This window comes from Megalopta genalis, chromosome 9 (assembly GCF_051020955.1).
Source record: "Megalopta genalis isolate 19385.01 chromosome 9, iyMegGena1_principal, whole genome shotgun sequence".
Classification (NCBI taxonomy): Eukaryota; Metazoa; Arthropoda; class Insecta; order Hymenoptera; family Halictidae; genus Megalopta; species Megalopta genalis.
The window spans coordinates 11,036,090-11,060,604 of NC_135021.1; the positions used below are offsets into that span (position 1 = coordinate 11,036,090).

Here is a 24,515-nt window from a genome sequence, read left to right on the forward strand (position 1 = left end):
AATTTTGTGCCTCGTCGTTACGTGTTTCAATTTCTGTATACTGATGGTACGAATAGGATACTCGCTATCTCACTATCGTCGATGATTTTAATAAATTTAAATATCACTATTATATTATCACTATTATATTTATAATCACTATTCATTATCGGAAGTTAGGATGTTTAGCAAGTGTATATTGTGTATATTATGTATATTATGTAAACTGCAACCAGATTGTTTTTATTATCTTTCTTATTATTATCTTTATTTTATCATTATTTCTATTATTATTATGTCATTCGGAGTGTCCGTTACAAATCTTCCACATGAATTCAATGAAAAGAGCTCTATGAAACGTGAAACGCGACTTTCCCAACAACCAATTATATAGTTTATGTGAAAATAATTAACTAAGTTATTCATAAAGTTCGTTTCACGTTTCATAAAGTTCGTTCCGACGAATTCATATAAAAGATCCGAAACGAACTTTCCGAACGACCTAGTCCAATTACTATTTGTTATTATATTTAATTCTTATAGAAAAATTCGAAGGGACATTTGATGCTAAAGAAACAAATAAATAAAATTATGGAAAAATCAAACCGGTACACTCTATCGCTGGAGAGAAAATTGTGTGTGTTTTTTTTCAAAGAATTTCTTTATGGATCAGAAGCTCGGTCGAAGTGTTCGAACGGATGCATCGAGGATTGTGGTAGATCCGAAATGACGAGAAACAATTTTTCCTGGCCGCTGGCATCGACCGGCGGCCAGGTATCCGCGCTAACGAGCGAACCGTTCCATAGAGTCCGCGCAAAAGACCCCTCAAGGATGACAAATTTCAATTACTCGCGCGTCGCGGCTTGTTCCCCGCTCGGTATTCCGCGGCAACAGGCTCGCGGTGTCCCCCGATTTATCTCGGGGCGTGCGCGTAATCGCGCGATTCCAGCGAAACCTGTCGTCAGCGAATTCCATTCGCAAGACCGGAGAAGTCAGCCAGCTCGCGCGACGCTCAAGAAAGCCACGCGCGAGCAGCACATCGAGCGCTGTTCTAACCTTCTGACCCGCTCGAAAGAATCCATCAATCTGCGACGCCTTAAAAAAAGACCCTAATCCTCCGAACTTTCGAAATTAAAATTACACAAAAAAATGTCCAAACTGCGAGAAAATTCCACTTTCGGCACATTTGTGATTCTCTGTCAGAGTTCGGCACGTTTAATTGCAATAACGAATCAAATTTTATTCCTAGAATTTATTCGAAACGTTACTCGAATAACATTTTATTCGGTAGATCATTCGGATAATATTTTTAATTCGAAGAATTTATTCGCATTCGTTATTCGAATTAATTTGTATTCGAAATTCGTATTCAAATCGATTTTTGAATGAATTTTTGTTCGAAGAGCTTATTCAAATTGTTATTCGAATAACATTTTACTCGAAGAATTTATTCGAAACTTTGTTCGGATAAAATTTTATTGGAATCGTTGGTCGAATAAAATTTTAATTGAAAAAATTCGGAATGTTGTTCGAGTACAACTTTATTCGAATAATGTACAACTCTCTGTTCTCTGTATCCTGACGACGCATTTATCTGAACCAGAGTTCGAAACTATTCGAATTGTTTCGAATATGCATTTGTCTAAGATAATTATTCGAATGAATTCTTTTTAAACGAATGTATTATTCGAATAACAATTGTTCATTGCTCGTCGTAAATTATTCTATCTATTTATTCGAATAATTCTTCATTCGAATATAGATCGTGAAATTATTCGAATAATTCTTTATACGAATACAGATTCTAAAATTATTCGAACAATTATTTATTCAAATAACACAGTCGAATATAGATTGTAAAGTTGTGCGAACAATTATTTATTCAAATAATTCGTAAAATTACTCGAATAATAATGCGAAAATAATTGTCGACTTTTTCCACGTAACTTTACAAGAGCATATTCGCACGAATAAATTCAGGATTTCTGGAGAAATTCTCAATTGGTGACCTTGAATTTTGAAATGATCGAAACCGGACCAGTGAGCTCGGAACAATCGGGAGAACGATCGGAACGACTGTGCCCCAAAAATCAACCAAATAAACGGTCTTCGAAGGTAACGATGGCAACGTCGCGCCTTATCAGCCGACAGATAAGAGGTGAAAAAAATTAGGATTCCGAAGGCGAAAGCGCGCAAGATCGCGTGCGAAGAACGGATTTTACGTCCGACGCATAGGATTGGTCGTGGTCGTCGCCGCGAAGCGGGACGCGACGCGACGCGACATTTATTTCGTAACTCTGTATTACTGGTTAATAATACTCCGGCCGGCCCCGTCCTTAGTAGCCGACGAGTTTCCCGTTAATTGGCAGGTACCCGCGCGTCGATGGCAATTTAACGACGGATTCGTCCGCCGATTAGGCGTGCCCCGTCCCCCGGTTAATTACACGGCTCGCGCGAATATTAATGAGAATCACTGCCGCGCCGTGGAATGACATCCACTACCTACTTGTTTTCATTAGCGATAGAGAAGTGTGGGTGAACCGACGACGGCGACTACGGCTACGACGGAGCTGTGTTTATAGAAACCCACGGCTCCGTAAGCCGTAAGCAATCGGTCGGGATACGTGTATCGCGCATCCACGTAACCGAATCACGGCCGTGTCGCCCTCGCTAAGCAGAACCGTTCCTAGTAGGCGAGATTCCGTGGAAATGGGCGACGAGTCTTGACCGTGAATGAGACGCGGCTGGAATCGATATCCCCCCTCCCCCCTCCTTGGAACCGGCGTCTTTACTTTTTCTGATCGGAGATCGACTGCAGACTCGGCTACAGGTTCGATTATTCGATTAAGGTTCAAAGGCTCGATCATTTTTTTATTCAATCTGCCGACTGTTCATACAAAACTATTCGAATAAAGAATCATACGAATTCAAGAATTATTCAAATAATCATTCGAATAAAGAATTATTCGAATAATGAAACATTCGAATAAAGAATTATTCAAATAATGAATCACTCGAATAAAGAATTATTCAAATAATGAATCATTCGAATAAAGAATTATTCAAATAATGAATCATTCGAATTCTAAAATTATTCGAATAATCATTCGAATAAAAAATTATTGGAATAAAGAGAATCATTCAAATAAAGACTTATTCGAATAAAGAATTATTCAAATAATGAATCATTCGAATTCTAAAATTATTCGAATAATCATTCGAATAAAAAATTATTGGAATAAAGAGAATCATTCAAATAAAGACTTATTCGAATAAAGAATTATTCAAATAATGAATCATTCGAATTCTAAAATTATTCGAATAATCATTCGAATACAAAATTATTGAAATAAAGAATCATTCAAATAAAGACTTATTCGAACAAAGAATTATTCGAATCCAAGAATTATTCGAATAATGTCATCGAATAGTCATTCGAATTCAAAAATTATTCGAACAAAGAATTATTCAAATAACGAATCATTCGAATTCAAGAGTTCTTCAAACAAAGAATTATTCGAATAGTTTGAATAATGTATAGTTCGAATGAAGAATCATTCGAATAAAGAATTATTCAAATAAAGAATTATTCGAATAAATACAATAATTTATGACGAATAATTCGAGTAAAATATTCGAGTAAAAGGAATTAATTCCGATAATTATCTTAACTAAATATATGTGGATTCGAAACGATCCGAATAATGCCCGAGACTCTGGCTTTTCGGCGTTCTCTGCGACTGCGGGCAGCAGCGACTAACAAAGCAAAGATCGCAGCAGCGAAGCGAGCACCGTCCGTTCGGCAGCTTTCGAAGAGAGGACTCTTTTGAAAGCGACGATGAGTAGAAACCTATGACGAGGAGGGAAGAAGACGCGGTAGGACCGAGATGAAAGGAAACTCTCGCTCCGGGGAGTATAAGGAAGAAGGTTGTAGTCGAGCAACAGTGTTTACTCTCGAGGACGGCGGCGTCCCTGATCCCGAGAAACCAGGCCACGAATCTCTCTTTTCCTTTCGTCACGACGACGTTTTCCTTCGTGCACCGACTCCAGATATCCGGACCACGAGGATTGGTAATTGATCGCCGCCTATCCGCGTCGGCTTATCGTTATCGAGAGCCGCGCCTTCGTCCGGTTCGTCTTCGAGAAACGACTCGCCGGCTGCTCGCGACTCGGAGATTCGCGTTCATAATTGGCACCGGTGCACAATGTGGCCGTCAACCATGTGTACGATGTGTTGAAATGTCTAAATAATCGTATTTGGCAACGGATTGTTCAAAATGTTCAGCGAGAGATTCATTTCGAGCGAGTTCTCCGAGCGGATATTAGGGAAATCAAACGGTACGTTAGCCACAACGCAGCTTGTTTACATCGTCTTAGGAACAAAAGGCCACTGTACGAAGTAATTTCTATAGAAAACGATGGCCAGGCGTCGTATGATTGTAATTAATCTATAGAAATTTTATAATACTTATATGCAATGTAATAATTCAGCCGAAATGAAGTAATCAAGTTCGATTTATTTTCCTACGCTTTGGATAAGGTTTGAGAAAAAACTGCTCGAAATATCCTGGGATTCTTGTTCCGACATATTCGTCGGATAGTACATTTTGATATTATGAAAACTTCTTCTGCGAAAAGTTGCGATCTCCCGAGTTATTCAACGAAATACGTAGCCATAATCGGTTTCGAACCCGTACGTACGAAACGATCGCTACGAATTTTCAGGCGCTAACGCGGAATTAATGAAAAACATCTTTCGGACGAAAGTTACTCGATATTGAGTTAACAATAAATTGTGTTAATAAAAATCTGCGTAAAAGATTTTGTTCAATGAAAGATAAAGGTGGCAAGAATCTTTATTATGAAATCATATAATCTTTTCGTGCAAATCGACGCGTCTTTGTATTTTCTTTGACAAATTCTTCAGGCATTTTGGTCGAGAATTGATTAGCTTAGAAGTTACGATTTTTGTTCCGGAGGGTCATATAAACGACACACCGTGCGGCGAGCAAACAGCAACCGCGGTCCGGTTACAATCGCAAGCCAAGGCACGGCCGAAGAACAATTTCCCGAGCTTTTCGTCGGTGATCCGACTGGATCGAGAATTCTGCGACCCCCCGGTTGCACTTTAATTGCATCGAGCATTGTTCCCGGCAACAAGCGTTCTCGCTTCATTGAAAAATTGCCGCGCATTATTGCGACGCGTATATTGTTGCGAAGCGGTTCGCACGATGAACGTTCGCGCTGAACAAACCCGGGTCGCTTTTATTCGATCATCGATTCGTTTTAATTCCGCGCGACGGAGGAACACGCTCGTGAGAGGATCTTGACCGGTGACGGATGTCGAGCAGAATTCTGTGGATCGCGGACAGATCGTGTCGGCGCCGCGCGGTGGAACGAATCACCTATTTTCTTGGGCATCATCGGTCAAAATCGATTGTCGAAATTTTCTTCTATAACTACGAAATCTTTAATAAGCAGATCGTTGCATAAGAAAACGGAAAAAAATGAACTTTACGTTTTCGTGTTATGTTTGATCCAAATACATGCGAATCTGGTTGCTAAGAAAAGTCCTGTCTCTAATTATAATTGAATCGATTTTGTTTCATTTATAGACTTAACGGTTTTCTATTAACTATTGATTACGTACGCTTGCTATAGACATACACAGTTGATCAGAATAGTCTGTGTACGCAGTTTAAAACAGTGTTAAGCAACATTTTATTCGGATGACGGATAAAAGATAAAGACTGACGAATAAAATTGTATCCGATGCTATCGAATAAAGATTCAATGGGATACAAATTTGATCGAATTCAATTTTCTCTGAGGCTATCAAATAAGTATTCGAACGAATAAAGATTTATCTAGAATAAAGATTTATTCGAATAACAATTCATTCGAATAAGAATTTATTCGTATAAGAATTGATTCGAATAGAAATGCATTCGAATTTTAAATTAAGAGAAATTTTATCAAGATTTTTATTAAAAGAAATAATTGAATTGAATGAAACTGATAGAATATAAAGTGTTTTTTCATAGTTTATCGATTTATTTCTTACATATTACTTGTTCGAATTGAATAAAAAATTTTCGAATTATTCGGATAAGCAATGATTCGAATAAAGAATTTTTCGAATTATTCGGATAAGCAATGATTCGAATAAAGAATTTTTCGAATTATTCTAAATGAAGAATTATGACTAAAGAATAATGAATTATTCGAATAGAATATTCGACTAAAAGGAATTCATTAGATAATCTAAGATAATTATCTTAGATGAATATTTATTCGAAGCAATCGGTATAATGCTCAAATCAGGTTTAAAACGGAGCAATTTTTCTAGATCGAAACGAACAGTTTGAGTCTTTCACGCTGATCCTTCCAGCATCTCAAGAATTGACAGAGGCTATTCTGATCGACTGACAGAACGACACGTTTAACTCTTTAAGTGAGTAGCGCGAGTAATGCAAGCATTTGTAACGTTGCTGAATAACATTTGTCAAAAATCGAATCGTTTTTAATATTTTGTAATCCATTCTATTATATTTATTTCTTCACTTTTCAATTGCATTATTTATACGTTTCTAATCATAGGACAATTTAGCGAACAATTTAATAACGGAAAAAGATTCTCGAATATCGCGGATCACTTAAGGAGTTAAACGAGCGCGATTTTAGTGAATAAAAAAATCGACTTGCCTGGTATTTCGGTAGACTCGTTGGCCGTTGGACACTTACCTGAAACAAACAGAAAATCTTGGTTAATTATCGTTGAATATCGTTGAGTATGTCTCCATTTACTTCGAATCCTAGATTTGGATAGCAGAAGAATCAAATTTTGTTTCTATTCAGGATAATATTTGCACTCGATAGATTCTGTATAAAATCTTCGACGCGAGTCTGACATGTTGTTACAGTGCAAGGGGTTAAAATTTCAAAAAATAGCAAAATAACAACAGCAGATGACATTCTCTTATCTGTATAAACGTATTACCGTCCGGATGAGAAAAAGCAGTAATTTTCTTGACTGAACGCGAAATGCCGGATGACTAAAAACAGTAATTTTCTTGACTGGAGAATTGAAAATAGTCAAAACTTGTAATAATAAAAAAGCTTAATAGTTAAAACTTTAATTTCCGTTTCGAAGATAAGAATCCCTCTTTTTAAGAATCTCTACACGCAAAAGTTTTCGCCCAAACAGCCCGGCCCGTAATGTACAGGGTTATCCAGAAGTACCTTTACTATGTCGAATGAGAATATCCGTCAAACACCATGTTTGTTTATTGTCACTTTCTTTTTTTTCTAACCTACAATGATAGACAATTTTAACGACGGAGTCGTACACGATTGAAGAGCGTGTTAAAGTTATTCAAATTTATTTTAAAAATCAGTGTTCAATAAAAAAATGTCCGAGCAAACAATTCGAAATTTGGTTAAAAAATTTGATAAAACTGGATCTGTTCATGATATATCACAGTCTGGCAGACCAAAAACAGCTCGTTCGAATGAACACATTGCAGCCGTTCGTGAAATTGTTAGTAATGAATCATCAACATCAATTCCACGTCGTTCCCAAGAATTGAACATTTCTTATAGCAGTTTGTGGCGAATTTTGCATAAAGATTTGCATTTGCATGCTTACAAAATTCAGTTTACACAAGAATCGAAAGAAAGCGATAATTTGCAACGCAGAAATGTCGCTGATTGACTGTTAGAACATAAATTTAGAACAAATTTAAATATAAGTATAATTTGTTAGTATAAGCATATTTCATATTTTATCGTCTTATTTTATTATCGGTATAAGTATATTTTTAATGTTTGTTTTTGTTTACTTCATACTTTATCGTCACCCTATATTGTCTATACTCGTCTCGTAGTTGTGTTACAAATAAAATTACTATAAATTACCACCAAAATCTTTAATTGGACGAAGGAAACGCAGCCGTCACCCAGATATGAATGACATGACGTTCAACGTGTTAACAAATCTTATTGTAATATTTGCCGTAAGTAACAGCATATAAATTGAATAAATAACTCATAAGTGTATCTTTACGATACGAATAATCATAAATCAAAAAATTAGTAAATGAAAAAATGAACCCGCCATTTTGACGGGTTCCGTAAATCTAGCGTTAAACGAGCAAATAACGCCATAAAACGTCATCGAACATTTTAATATTCGAATTGATGTCTGTAAACATAGTCGACAGATGTCATCTTTCACGCATAATTGTCATAGACGATGCTTGATAATTAAATAGAAAAAGAAAACCCAATAAAATTCAAAACAGAGTTTATTCTTTGTTAAAAAAGAAAGAACTTCCTAGTTTTTAGTCTATTTAGGATAACCCTGTATTAATAGCAAATACCATTGAAATGACTACGTAATCGGTCGCCGGATTTTTAGCCCGGCAAGCTAGCATCTCTATCGATTCGTGACCGGTGAATCTCTTGATTCGTGAGCATAGAGCACCGGCCGAGGATCGGTTCGATTTATTGACGGCGAAGGGATGAATCCGCGGGGTGGCTGCCGCGTAAACGGGCAGGAGGGCGACGCTTGCATAAAGTGGTGGAAAATTCGGGTTGAAACCTGTGAAAGCGGGGAAAGAAGATCAATAAAGTGGTATGCCACACTGTCGGTGCCGGTGGTGTGCTGTTGTAGTAGCGGGTGGCTGGCTGGTGTGTATTATTAAGCGGAGGTGTGGAGCCCGGCGAGGTGGAGGAGGTGAAAGAGGAGGAGGAGGAGGAGGAGGAGGAGGAGGAGCACCGGCAGGCAACCGGAGGGACGCGGCAGAGACGAGGGTGAAGATAAAGGGGGACGGATGGAGTGACGATAGATGAGAGAGGCAAGCGACGCGACGGAATGGGGGATGAACGGAGATGAAGCGCGGCGGAGGGGGGTGCGAGCGAGACACTGGACTCTCTCTGTCTCTCCCTCTCTCTTCCTCTTTCTTTCTCTCTCGGTCTACAAAGAGAGAAAGCGAGAGAGAGAGAGAGAGAGAGAGAGAGAGAGAGAGAGAGAGGAGTCGAAGGAGACCACGGAACGTGGGAGAAGGGACGCCGGGGATGGAGAGAGGCTCGAAAGAGGGCGAGCAGAAAATATGGAACAAGCGTAATAAAAACTCGCGGAGGAAGATGCCTCAGTTAGGCGTCCCGAGGAGCCGCCTCCTCGCGCTTCCACGGATATTAACCCTTAGCATACCAACGCGAAACCATCGGCATCCTCCAACCTTCGCGCAGCTTTCCGATCTCTTCGCCGAAGTCAATCTCACGGTGACACGGTTTTCTATACTGGCCTAAACAGTCGTTTCTGGCGCCATCGATTAACCCTTTATACTTCGATTCTTTATAAAATGAAAGTACCTGTTATGAAACACCCACCCAATTGTAATAATAATAATAATTTATTCATGTATACAGGTAGAAAAACCCTTTGTTACAGAAGAAGTAATAACTAGACCGCGGAACTTTATGGAAAGTAAAAGTTGCCTACGTGAATTGTACAAAATAAGAGTTAAAAAACGATGTATGTGTTTCTTCTTTTAATATTTTGAACACATTAAAAATAGTGTGACAAGAGTCTTGCATTCGACTAACGTCTTCAGTGTGCTCATTAATTTTTGTTATAAATGTTTTTACTAGTTATATGTGTTTATTTTTATTGTTGTATATTTGTTTATGTTTACTGTTTATTTTTGTATTTGTTTATATTTATATATTTGTCAATTTTTATTAGTTATAGTTCGTTATAAATGCCGCAGTTTAGTAATAACAAATAAAGAAATTTTATATAGCAATCGTACGTGTACGAACAGAAAGAAAAGAAACAGAAACAGAAAAAAAGAGAGATAGAAAAAATATCGAAACAAGTTGGAATATATACAATGAAAAATAGATGGGGCATATCAAAATGGATGTAAAAGTTTCGACCATGTTTTTGAACGCTGCTCTTTAGAAATTCACTCACGCAAATGCTGTTGTATAACGACCAGCTATATTTTCTTGAGTTTCCTTGTATTATTTAAAGCTGAAGCTTGAAAGTAGCTTGCGTAAAAGAGTTGTAACAATGTTTAATGTTACTGCGTTTTCACAAAACTTTTAATTCCTGCTTCATTATCCACGAATTAACTCTTTCGGCCCCACATCATTTCTGCTTCTACTGGCTCATTTATCGATAGGCGACTTCGACCATTCCTTGGGAGACAGATTACGATCTCTGTTAATCATTTTGTACGGTACTAGGAACTTCGAAACTTTTACAGATAAACGTGCACTGCTGAAGAAAATTATAGCACAGAGAAATTTTGGATAAATATTGACCGACTTCGACTGACCCATAACTCCGCGAAAAATCATCGTAGGATGATGACTTTTATTTGTAATTAAAGCTTGAAGCCTCTGCTTTAAGATGGCCTCCTTCGATTTTAAGTTCGATGCAACCTCACCACTGCAACCATTTAAATGTGAGGTCATGTTTGTTATATTGAAAATTGCCAAGTTTGACGAAATACGCGGACTTTGTAACAATTTTTTTCAGGGATGCCATTTGCAGCCGAACAAAGTTTTCGATCATTTTAATAAAGTTCGCCAATTTTGATCCAACATTTTACTATACTATACATTTTTTTAACAGCATAGTTCCATTACTCGCTTACAATATTTTCTTGCTCTTAACGAAAAGCGACTGTCGCGTCATTTTGGAGCAAAAGGCTAGCAAAACTACTTCGATTTCGTCAGATATTTTTTATATCAGCTCCAGAATGTACTGCGTTCATAGAAAAATCCCCAAAGAAATCCTTCGACTGGATTACCTGGAGGGGGTTTGCCGGTCGCCGATCGAAATTTCTGTCATCGGACTTCATTGCATTCTCGTCCGCCGAGATTAACGAGGAAGTTTTCACCTCGTCCAAAGATTTGCCGCTGTAGCTGTTATCGCTATAATTTGTCGCGGAAGTTTCTTAGCACCGTAAGACCCTCGATCGTGATTGCTATGACCGATGAGCAGGCGAGTTCGGGCTCGCCGAGGCGACTTAGTGGAGCGGGAAGACGAAAACCCGAGCTCGGTGCACCAGCCTCGGCACCGCGGCACGGTCTAGTTAGCAACGCAGTTTTCTGCATGGTTTATACGTGGAATGGACGATGCAACGGGAAGAGGCAAATTAGAAATTTGTTCTACATACTTACGCCGCTGTAAAAGCACGCCGCCGCGCGCCTATCTCGACCTCTTGCTGTCGATCTGCTCGATTCTCTCTATCGGCGGTGCTTTATCGAACGAATCATCACCGGCAAGTTTTGACATAGGACAGTGCAGCCGGTTACTGTGGGATAGCCAATTACCGTGCATTTTGTTTATTTTCAAGCATAATTGACTTTATAGTTATCGTATAAGACGTATCCAATTTTTTTAGTTAAATTCAATTAATTATTTATTTGCATTTATTATTTGCATTTTTTTCGATTGGAAGGATGTGTTCTTTTATTTCAATTCTTATTTTTCAATTCTGAAGACGCGTTCTTTTATTTCAATTCTTATTTTTCAATTCCAAAGACCTGTTCTTTTAATTCAATTCTTATTTTTCAATTCTGAAGATGCGTACTTTTATTTTAATTCTTATTTTTCAATTCTGAAGACGCGTTCTTTCATTTCAATTCTTATTTTTCAATTCTGAAGACGCGTTATTTTATTTCAATTCTTATTTTTCAATTCCAAAGACCTGTTCTTTTAATTCAATTCTTATTTTTCAATTCTGAAGACGCGTTCTTTTATTTCAATTCTTATTTTTCAATTCCAAAGACCTGTTCTTTTAATTCAATTCTTATTTTTCAATTCTGAAGACGCGTTCTTTTATTTCAATTCTTATTTTTCAATTCCAAAGACCTGTTCTTTTAATTCAATTCTTATTTTTCAATTCTGAAGATGCGTTCTTTTATTTTAATTCTTATTTTTCAATTCTGAAGACGCGTTCTTTCATTTCAATTCTTATTTTTCAATTCTGAAGACGCGTTCTTTTATTTCAATTCTTATTTTTCAATTCCAAAGACCTGTTCTTTTAATTCAATTCTTATTTTTCAATTCTGAAGACGCGTTCTTTTATTTCAATTCTTATTTTTCAATTCTGAAGACGCGTTCTTTTATTTCAATTCTTATTTTTCAATTCTGAAGACGCGTTCTTTTATTTCAATTCTTATTTTTCAATTTCAAAGACCTGTTCTTTTATTTCAATTCTTATTCTTCAATTTGAAAAACGTGTTCTTTTGTTTGAGTTCACGTTTTTCAATTTCGAAGATCTGTTCTTTTACATCAATTCTTATTTTTCGATTGCAAACACGTGTTTTTTCTATTTCAATTCGTATTTTTCAATCCCAAAGACATGTTATTTTTTATTTCAATTCTTATTTTTCAATTCAAAAGTCGCGTTCTTTTACTTCAATTCTTATTTTCCAATTTAAAAGACGTGTTCTTTTATTTTAATTCTTAGTTTTCGATTCTAAAATCGTGTTCTTTCATTTCAATTCTAAAGATGTGTTTTTTTATTTCAATTCTTATTTTCCAATTTAAAAGACGTGTTCTTTTATTTTCATTCTTAGTTTTCGATTCTAAAATCGTGTTCTTTTATTTCAATTCTAAAGATGTGTTTTTTTTTTATTTCAATTCTTATTTTTCAATTCAAAGGTCGCGTTCTTTACTTCAATTCTTATTTCTCAATTCCAAAAACGTGCCCTTTTGCTTCAGTACAATATCCAAGTCGAAAACTGTCTAAAGGATACTCTCACATCCAAAACGTTCTTCTTAACTTTACAATTGAACTCAAACAAAGGAACCTCCTTCTTTCCTTCAATCTGACACTGTATACTTAAAACAAAAGGACCTTCGATCCAAGCTCGAAAATTCAGGGCATCCTGAATCAGGATGCGTTTCGAAGAAAAAGAGTAGAAAACTCTGTGACGATGTGGAACGCGTGTCGAAAGAAGATTTATAAAACTTGAAACCAGAGTTGAGCAAAAAATAAGAATTCGTTAATTATTCATACCTAATTTATAAGAATTGGTCAAAAAGTAATTGGACAAAAAATGATCTAATTAAGGATTAAAACTAAATTAGTTATTACAACTAATTTATGACAATTGGTCAAAAAATAATTCAGCAAATGATAATCTGATCTACGATTACAATTCGTTAGTTGTTATAACTAATTTATGAGAATTGATTAAAAAATAGTTGGTCACAAATTTTTTATTCTAGCTAATTGTTATTATAATTATTATTGTTACATTTATTGTTATAACGATTGTTATTATAATCATTATTATTATTATTACAACTAATTTATAAGAATTCGTCAAAAAGTAATCTGTTTAACACGTTCCGTGCCGAGCTTTTTTTACTCGAATCTTCACACTTTGATATTTGACTAAAACTTGATGTATTACGTGCAATTATTAATTCTCGTACACATAACAACGTAACAAAAACTTATCAACGCCCATTCTTGCGGTGGAAATTGATTCTTCGGTTCTAAATTTCTTGTAAACAATTTGTTCAGTTCACTAAGTAAACATGCAAGCGTGTACCATCGATGGTACACGTGGCACGGAACGTGTTAATGATTAACGATTAGAACTCGTAGGTCATTATAAACTGTTCTAAATCGGTTATAATAACTAACGGGTTAATCATGAATCGGATCAGATTTTTTTCGAACTCTGCTCGAAACGTAAGTGACAGGACCCGGCCGATAAAACGAACTCGTCGAAGGCTTATCGGGTCGGATCGGTGAAACGAGAGAGCTCGCCGATCGGTTTCTCCGGGTCGGTATTTGCGAAAGGGTGACATCAGAATCGAATCGTCGCTGGCCAACGAGAAACGGGTTAATTACGAGCGATTCACGCTCGGGGCTGGCCATAAACGACGAAAACCGCTCTGTGCTACGAATGCAATAACCTCGTGGCGGACTGATCAAAGCGTGGAACGGAACGAAACGCGACCGGCCGCGGCTCGCGTCCGATACTCGGGATCTCTCCTTTAAGCCTGATTCATACTCCGCGATTCTCGCTATTAAAGTCGCGTTTCCCCGAGACCGGTCCCGCTGCAGCCCGGACAACGCACCCCCGCGTCTCGTCCCCGAATCGATTCCGTTGATTGCGATTCTGTTACAGAGGCCGGTAATTCGAATCCGATAAATGAAAAAGAAAGGAGAACGGAGACGGTGCCAGTAGTCGCCGTTCCTCTGACCTCTTGACACGCAACGCTCGCTTTCGACCTGGCAACTTCATTAACCAACCGGCTCCCTTTCAGACAATCGATTGCTTTTTATTGTGCTCCTCGGGTGCCGAGCGTCTTCGCCATGTTTTCGTTCAACTTTTCTCGGGGATTCGTCGAACAACCAAGTCCGAATAGAATCTCTCAGATTTCCGATTATTTTTCAGAAATTCACAGAGGCTTCTTTGGGATTTTTGATATTTATTAATAGAACGGTTTTATGCGTTTGTGAGAAACTTAGGTAGAATAATAGGAGAGACATAAGAGAAATAATAAGAAAATATTAATGGAAGTAATAAGTGTATATGTATCTTGAAGACGACGACAATAAAAAGAAAGTAAATAATAAAAATAGAATTAATAGTAAAAGTACAGTGAATAATAAAAATAGAGAAACTGATAAAAATAGAGTAAATAATACAAATAAAATTAATAATAAAAATGGATTAAATGATAAAACGAGAATTAATAATAAAAATATAGTGAATAATAAATATAGAGAAAATAATAAAAGTGGAGTAAATAATACAAATAGAATTAGTAATAAAAATATAGTGAATAATAAATATAGAAAAAATAATAAAAGTGGAGTAAATAATACAAATGGAATTAATAATAGAAATAGAGAAAATGATAAAAGTAGAGTAAATAATACAAATAGAATTAATAATAGAAATAGAGAAAATGATAAAAATAGAGTAAATAATACAAATAGAATTAATAATAAAAATAGAGTAAATAGAAAAATGGAGAAAATAATAAAAATAGAGTAAATAATACAAATAGAATTAATAATAAAAATAGAGAAAATTATAAAAATAGAGTAAATAATACAAATAGAATTAATAATAAAAATAGAGAAAATTATAAAAGTAGAGTAAATAATACAAATAGAATTAATAATAAAAATAGAGAAAATTATAAAAGTAGAGTAAATAATACAAATAGAATTAATAATAAAAATAGAGTAAATAGAAAAATGGAGAAAATAATAAAAATAGAGTAAATAATACAAATAGAATTAATAATAAAAATATAGTGAATAATAAAAATAGAGAAAATAATAAGAGTGGAGAATTAATAATAAAAATAGAGCAAATTGAGAAATAGAGTAAATAATAAAAATATAGTGAATAATAAAAATAGAGAAAATAATAAGAGTGGAGTAAATAATACAAATAGAATTAATAATAAAAACAAAGTAAGTAATAAAAATAAAACAAATAATAAAATTATTTGAAGAATTTAAAGATACTCTTGGATCATGCTCGACTCGTTACAATTGTTGATAAGAGAAACAAGTGTACGTTTACCTTGGAACTCAATGCGGAAACTTTTATTTCGCAGAAAGATCCAATTTATTCATTAAAACTGATCACTAGACTGCGAATCTTTATGCAAAACAAGAACGTTCAAAGACGATTGTAAGAAACAAAAATCGAATAAAAATAAATTGTTCCTCTCAATAATTCTGATAAATCGGAAATTGTATCACGATATTGCTAAATTCTTCTCTTCGTTTTCACAGTTTTATATTCCGACTACTTGCGTTTGCTAAAACTGCCTAAAATCCGCGATCTACCGACCACCAAGAATGGAAACTGCAAGAAACATGCGCGCGGACGATAAACGTCGGTCTGGAAAAAAAGCCGTTTATTTACCAACACCGGTTCGATCGATCCGAGCGAGATCATAGAGGACGGATCGAAGATCGAGAAGCGTCGAACGGGTCGCGACAGCGTTGCAGGGTCGCGGTTATGGTCGTAGCGGGATTAATTCGAGTATTCTCGATCGACGAATAAACCCTCTCGCCGGCGCATTTTTCACCGCGCGGACGCGGCGCGCTCGTTGCGACGGATCACCAGGGAAATCGGAGATCGAGATGTAAATCGGGAAACTGATGATCGACCGGAGGAAACGAATAGGTTTTTGGGGGAAACGGGCGATCGACGCCGATGGCGTGCGAGGGCGGATAGTCGAGCAGCGAGAAGCGCCGACGAGAAGCGTCGGTGAAAAGCGCCGGCGAAAAGCTCGCGCGGAAAATATTCGCTGCGGGTGATGTCGCGCGATGTGTCGATCTCCGCGAACGGAAAATCCGAACGGGAAGTGTAGAGATAAGGCGGTCCTGTTAGGCTTGCAATCAGACGAGCTGATTTTTCGCCGGAGAGGAACGTTTCTCCGCCGTCTTCTTGGTTCCTCGTCGACGATTGGTCTCCCGGAGACGAAGGATCGGCAGACGATTCTGCAGCTTTCCATGCTTTGAAATTGTCAAATGACAGTCGAAATGACTTGTTGCTGATCTCTTTCTTCTGCAATTCCTGATACCACGAGAACGCGTATTCGTTAGAAATTTTTATACAAACTTCTTCATTGAAGCATACATATATTATAATAAAAATCATATGAAGTTCAAATGAATTCAATCTTGTCGCTGTTATAAAATAATTAGTCACGTTCAGGGCTCGGTAGTTCTAGCGTTAATTACGAATATACAGGGTGGTCCATGCAACTCGAGCAATCCTTGTAACTTTCAAAATATGGACGAACAAACTTTGCATACAAAAGTTGCGCGGACTATGTAGCGCATTTTATTCTTTTTTATAGGTGAAAGCGTTTCGAAGATTCGAAGATCAAGTGTCTTTTTTTAATACTAGAACTACCAAACGAGTCAAAATGACTGGTTTCTGATTTTTTTCTTTTAGGATTCCTGATATTATAACAATATTTCCAGGAGAAATTTTTAGATATACTTCCTTATTGAAAGTATATATTATAATATAAATCATTAATATATTATAATATATTATATGTATATACACATCCTTATTGAAGATATATATTATAATATAAATTATTAATGTGTTATAATATATTATAATATAAATAAAAAATAATAGTTTAAATAAATCCAGTCTTGGCATTGTTATAAAACAATATAATTAGTCGCGTTTATAGAGTTCGGTAGATCTAGCGTTGTAATCGAGTTAAAAATAATAGCTTTTATAAATAAAAGATAGATTTAATAAATTCGTTTAAATAATTTTCTAAATAATAAGAAATAAATAGCTTTTATAGCGGAATATGAAAGAATATCGAATTCTGATCAAAAAGGTCTTTATTACCATTAAACCTAATAAGTTAACGAGTAAATTATCTTTTGCACATTAATAGCTAACAAGTCATTTCACTTAATGTTTCGAAAATTAATAGCTGAAACAAAGATTACAATCGACCTGTACACAAGATACTAATATTTCCGAAGTAAACTGAACGAAATGCCAGGAAGCTGCGCTCGGCGGTCCGACACAAGGGATCCCATAAAAAGGTGCGGTCTAATTAGGATCGCCTCGCCCACGGAATGAAAGAAGCACGAGCCTTGGCACGCGCGGATGAATACGTCACCGGTTAAATTCTTGCAGGCGTAAAGCTGTTCCAGAAAATCGTTCGGCGAAAGAAGGGGTCGGGATTCGATGGAGGAGAGAAAGGAAGGAAGTCAAAATAAAACGCGGTGAGGGCGAACGGGTGCTGGGTGATGCTCGAAGGTGGATGCGAGCCGCCGCAGAGATAGAGGAACCGATAGAGAGAGAGAGAGAGAGAGAGAGAGAGAGGAAATGGAAAGAGAAATGGTGAGAGAAAGTGTGTGTGGTTGAAACCGATAAAGAAAGAGAGAGACAGAGAAACCGATAGAGAACGAGAGAAAGAGGGAGAGAGAATCCGTTAGAAAAAGAGAGAGAACGAGAGATAAAGAGGGAGAGAGAATCCGATAGAAAAAAAGAGAGAGAACGAGAGAGAAAGGGAGAGAGAATCCGATAGAAAAAGAGAGAGAACGAGAGATAAAGAGGGAGAGAGAATCCGATAGAAAAAGAGAGAGAGAACGAGAGAGAAAGGGAGAGAGAATCCGATAGAAAAAGAGAGAGAACGAGAGAGAGAAAGAGAGAGAGAGAACGAGAGAGAAAGGGAGAGAGAATCCGATAGAGAAAGAAACCGATAGAAAAAAGGAGAGAGAAAGAGAGATAGAAAGGTAGAGAAACCGATAGAAAGAGAGCGTAGGTGATAGAAAGAGAAAGGAAGAGAGCGAGAGCGCGTGGAAGGTAAGCCGAGCAGCTCGAACCCTTGAACGTTCAAGGGGCGTAGGAAAACGCAAAGTCGATTGCGTGCGTCGTCGCTCGGAGCTCGCTCGTTTTTCTATTGGCGCGGCGAACACCCCCGCACGGTTTTAAGAAACGGGTCCTCCGCCGCCGCAGGATGAACGACCGCGACAGACGGCGAAACGAGATCAGAGAGCCGTCTGAACCCCTGCGAACGGCATCGGTGAACGTCGCGAAACGTCGCGAAACGTCGGGAAACGTCGCTGCGATCACGATCTTTTGCTCGATGCCGCAACTGCTGGAACCCGACTCGAACTCGAACGCGAACTTGAACTCGAACGCGAACTTGAAATTGTTATTTTAACAACGTTGCGTGGACGAGTCCCGATTCCTCGGTAAAACGAAATAATTTTTCTGATATTTCAACCCTTAGTACTCGGAAGATTTTTCTGACATAAAGTGGCCCAAAAAAGTATTCGTACACCTCTCAAAACTGAACTAAAATGACTTGAATTTTTTTTTAGACGATAGAGAAGCTAGTCTATTAGACGCTGGCTGAAATGCTTTTTTTTTTAATTTTGCCATTACTTGGAATGACAAAAAGATGTCATTGATGATTGTTCTTTTAACTTTTTTATCCGAGCATCTAACGAAAATTTAAAAAATGTCTTTCGTAGATCTTTGTAACTTGTATGCATGTTGAAAATTTTATCGAAATCGGTTCACGTTGTTATGAATTACAAAACATTAAAGATCGCAAAAATCGCAAGTTTTATCACGATTTTCACCAAAAATTGTAAGAAATCTGCAGTTTTTAAAATCCTTCAACGCCTGTGGTTCGAGTCTAGGTTAACCGATTTCGAAGAAACTTTCAGCACGCATGCAAGTTACCGAGATCTACGAGAGGCATTTTTTAAATTTTCGTTAGAAGCTCGGATAAAAAAGTTAAAAAACGAGGGTTTTTAATTCTTTCTTCTCATTCCAAGTATTGGCAAAATTTAAAAAAAGCGTTCTAGCCACCGTCCAGTAGGCTAGTCCCTCTATCATTTAAAAACAATTCAAGCCCTTTAGTTCAGTTTAAAAAAAGTTATTAGGTTTTACAAGGTGTTCGAACACTTTTGTGGGCCACTGTATCTTAATACCAGCAACTCTGAGCAATTCTGCAAAGGAGTAGATTTTTCAAAAATTACGATTTTGCTATACAAAGTCGAATTGAAATCAAAATCATTGCGCTGCCGTGAGATTTTAACACTAGATTTACAAAAACCAGCTGTTTTATATCAGTTTATAAAAGTAACAATAAGACATTTATTCTGATTTTTAACACGTTCCGTGCCGAGCTTTTTTTACTCGAATCTTCACACTTTGATATTTTACTAAAACTTGATGTATTACGTGCAATTATTAATTCTCGTACACATAACAACATAACAAAAACTTATCAACGCCCATTCTTGCGGTGGAAATTGATTCTTCGGTTCTAAATTTCTTGTAAACAATTTGTTCAGTTCACTAAGTAAACATGCAAGCGTGTACCATCGATGGTACACGTGGCACGGAACGTGTTAACAAGTGTTATTGTAACATTTGCCGTAAGTAACTAAATTGAATAAATAACTCATAAATGTATCTTGACGATATGAATAATCGTAAATTAAAAACATTAGCGACCAGCCATTTCGACGGGTTCCGTAAATCTAGCGTTAATGGAATTAATGAATAAAAGATTTTGTGTTACAGTGTGAGAAGAAAAAAATATTGCACAGAGTTACGAAACAATTATTTTTTACGAGAGCGTTCACAGAGCTGGAGAAGCATTTCAGATTTCGTTTCAACCGCGTCGATTCGTACGTAAGGGATAGACTTCGAGAAAGATGCGCGTCTCGGAGATATTTGAAAAATTTTGTTGCTGGAACACCGTGGACGATGTCGACGACTATCAAAGGAAAGTAGCCACGGCGACGAGAAGCCAGAGTACGGTAGCATCGACGATGCTCGAAAGCCGTGTCGGCGTGTCTCTTTCTGGCGATCACGTTCTCGCGCGAAGATCAACCAACCCCCGGGCAACCTTTAGCAGTTACCACTCGACGACGAAATCCCCACCAGTGGCGGCAGAGACAGGCCAGACTCTTTCACAAAGCTCGCCCTCCCACTCTCTCCACTGCCTGCTACGTCACCGATGGCCACGCGACCAATGGTGGGAGAAGAAAGGGAATACATCTCGGTGAGCAGCTTTCCGCTTTTTTCCTTCGACACCGCCGACTCGCTTCCGGGCTCTCTCTATACCACCCTCTCTTCTCACTCTCTCTCTCTCTCTCTCTCTCGTTCTTTCACTCTCTCTCTCTCTCTCGCTCTTTCACTCTCTCTCTGTCTCTCGCTCTCTTTCTTTTTCTATCTCTTTTCCTCTCTGCCTCTTTTTCACTCTGCATCTCTCTCCCATTTTTTTCTGTTTCTCTCTCTCTCTCGCTCTCTCACTCTCTCTCTCTCTCGCTCTTTCAATCTCTCTCTCTCTCTCTCTCTCGCTCTCTCTTTTTCTATCTCTTTTCCTCACTGCCTCTTTTTCATTCTACATCTCTCTCACATATTTTTTCTGTTTCTCTCTCTCTCTCTCTCTCTCTCGCTCTTTTACTCTCTCTCTCTCTCTTTCATTCTCTCCCCCCCTCTCTCTGTCTCTCGCACTCTTTTTTTCTATCTCTTTTCCTCTCTGCCTCTTTTTCACTCTGCATCTCTCTCCCATTTTTTTTTCTGTTTCTCTCTTTCATTCTCTCCCTCTCTCTCTCTCTCTCTCTCTCTCTCTCTCTCGCTGTTTCTCTCGAAGTAAATCTATAGCCAGGTTGCCTAGAGCGTGCTTCTCGAGGGATGAGTTTTCCCAATTCGGTTAATAGCAATGACTGATTTATAGAACCCTGTTGCCCGCAACGCATCACTGTGTCCAAAAATCGCAAGGCTGGACACGTCGGACTCTGCGCCGGAGCAAAAATTCTAACTCCGGGAATTTTGGTTACTTATTTCATATTAGGAAAGATTGGAAATATTGAGGTGACCTCAGGTGTTCCGAAATTCATAATAGAAAAGATTGATAAAGATTGAGGATATAACCATGAGTACCATGAAATTTATGATACATAAAATTGAAAAAAATGTATACAGTACCAAGTTTCTTAAAATTTGTAATGGACAAAATTGAAGTTAATTGAGAATATAGCCCCAAGTGTCTGGAAATTTATAATAGACAAAATTGAAAAAATTAAGGATATAACCCTAAATGTTTTGAAATTTGTAATAGACAAACTCTTGAAGAAAATTGAGGATATAACCTCAAGTGCTCTGAAATTTATAATACACAAAATTGAAAAAAATTGATACAGCCCCAAGTGTCTTGAAATTTGAAATAGACAAACTTGAAGCAACCTGAGATTATAATCCCAAGTGTCCTGAAATTTATAATACACGAAATTGAAAAAAATTGATATAGTTCCAAGTGTCTTGATATTTGTAATAGACAGAATCGTAAAAATTGAGGATATAGCCCTGAGTATCCTAAAATTTATAATACACAAAATTGAAAAAATTGATATAGCCCCAAGTGTCCCGAAATTTATAATACATGAAATAAAAAGAAATTGAAATTTCAAATACACAAAATCGAAGAAACTTGAGAATATAGCCTCAAGTGCCATACAATTTATAATAGAAAAAATTGGAGAAAAAAACTGATATAGCCCCAAGTGTCCCGAAATTTATAATCCATGAAATAAAAAGAAATTGAAATTTCAAATACACAAAATCGAAGAAAATTGAGAATATAGCCTCAAGTGCCATACAATTTATAATAGAAAAAATTGGAGAAAAAGACTGATATAGCCCCAAGTGTCCTGAAATTTATAATACAGAGAATTGAAAAAGGATTGATACAGCTCTAAGTATCTTGAAATTTATAATAGACAAAATTGAAAAAATTGAGCATACAACCTTAAGTGTCCCGAAATTTGTAGCAGACAAAATTGATAAAAATCTAAGGAGTCCGCCATTTCGGATATACTTCTACGCGTACTTTTATGCCGACATTCGGACGATTCTCGCGTCGCGATCCAAGCACAGTCTCGCGTGGAGCGGGTCTCGGCGTCCGAAAAAATCCGCAGCGGACGGCGAAACATCGAAGCATCGACGGCTCGTCGAAATGCCGGTTGGTGGCAGCGGTGGTCGCCGGTTCTCGGCGTCGACGCCGATTGCCCGTCAGCGTGCCGGCGGCGCCGAGGGTTAATCCGAAAAGCGTCGCGCCTCCTCTCCGCAGAGGGTTAGCGCCGGCGGTTGTTCCGCGCGCCGCGGATCTCTGGCATCGTTCTTTCGTTCTCTGCGTCGCGTCGGTGGTGAGTAGAGGCGACGGTGGTAGCTAGGTGTATAAGCAGAGAGACGAAGCGCGCGCGCGAGAGAGAGAGAGAAAGCGGGACAGAAAGAGAGAGAGAGAGAGAGAGAGAGAGAGAGAGAGAGAAAGAGGGAGAGAGAGTAGGCGGGTGGGAAGGCAGTAGGTGCCTTCCATGTTATGCAGCCCCACCACCGTCACTATCCTGACCAACCGGCTGTTTACTGTTTGGCCTCCCGGGATATCGATCCCAGTGGCGTAGGAACCGGCAACCTAGGGCCGCCCGAGATCGGCACACACAACGAACGAGAGAGCAAGCAAGCAGGCAAGCAAGCAGGCGAGCAAGCAGGCGAGCAAGCATGCCGGCAAGCAAGGCTTTTGGCCGTGGGCGGTTGGCAACCGAGCTTGTTGATACGGCATGAATCCGACACTACTTCTAACCCCCTTGGACCAACGCCGCGCCACTCAAACAAATTGACTTGAACGGACTGGCAGCCCCGGCTTTAATTGGAGATACAGTTACTGCCCCCCCCCACCCTCTCCCCGAAACCTGGAACCGCGCGACAGAAAACGAAGACACCGAGGGGGGGCCTGGGTACTTGACCCGCGAATCGATTCGCTCTCTTCAACGCTGAATTTATTCTATTTTCTTTTTTTTTCTCTTTTCTTTTAGGTTGGTCCTCATCATCTTCTTCTGCTTCTTCTTCTTCTTCTTCCTCAGGCTTCAGTCTGGAGGCTACTTTTTGGTTGATTTCGTAGGAGACCAGACCGATGATCACCAGCGTCGAGGATGAGTCCGGGCACCAGATGGCTTGCACTGGACAACCGAGAAATTAGATACGCTGGACGAGGTTCCGAGACCGTGGAGACCAGCCGCGATCGAATCAAGTTTGATGATCGGCTCGCTCGATCATGCCGCGCCGCGCCGCACCGCACCGGGGTGAATGTTCCGTGGGAGAATCGCTCCTGCAGGATGCTCTTGCGGAAAGTTAGACGGGAGCTCGGCTGGCTGGACGCTCCGTGAACGCGTCTGGAAGCTCCGTTTTCGGAACGGGGACCTGTACTCGGGTTCCCTATGCTTAGAAGGGTATCTTCAGAAGTCGCGTATCCTTTACGGTCCCTCGACTCTTCCTCGTCCGAGGTCAGATATTTTGCATCAACTGGTTGTTTACTTTACTCGATTATATTGGCTTGGCAACTAAGTAATTGCCGATTTCAGTTATAGATGTCTCTCACTCCCATTTTTATGATATCCGTAAATGTTATATTATAAAATTATTATTATTATTATTATTATTATTATGTTATTTTTTATTATCCGCGAATGTTAGCAACTGGACAAATTGAATGCAGCGGTCAAGGAAAAGCGACCAGAGTTGGTCGATCGTAAAGGTGTCATTTTCCACCAGGACACGTATTTGTCCACTCGGCAAAAATTGATGGATATTGGTTGGGAATTGATGTTACACCCACCACATAGCCCTGATCTCGCGCCATCGGATTACCACTTATTTCGATTCCTGGACACAACTCCCCTCGTGATAAAACTTTTAATGATGATGACGCTGTAAAATCTCACTTAACTCAGTTTTTGGCCGAAAAGGGTCAGACTTTCTACGAGCGTGGAATTTTCAAGTTGTCAGAGAGATGGCAATAGGTCATCGAACAAAATGGAAAATACATTACAGATTAAACTTCGTTCCAAGTAAAAAAAATTTTTTATTTCATTGAACAAATCGGCAATTACTTAGTTGCCAACCCAATACTTATTATCCATACACTTCTAAAATTCCATTGTTTGCACCCTTAGAGG

At 38.2% G+C, this 24,515-nt stretch overlaps 1 protein-coding gene across 4 annotated transcripts in view; it reads right to left on the minus strand.

Annotated features, from left to right (window-relative positions):
• mam (neurogenic protein mastermind) overlaps positions 1 to 24,515 on the minus strand; it is a 522,803-nt gene that overhangs the window by 262,939 nt on the left and 235,349 nt on the right. For 2 of the 4 annotated variants that reach the window (XM_076524422.1, XM_076524421.1), the window contains exon 2: positions 6,685 to 6,723. The exons of the other annotated variants lie outside the window; for them this stretch is intronic. In XM_076524422.1, the coding sequence (XP_076380537.1) occupies positions 6,685 to 6,723 (39 nt within the window). The remainder of the gene's footprint in view (positions 1 to 6,684; positions 6,724 to 24,515) is intronic. 4 annotated transcript variants of the gene reach the window in all.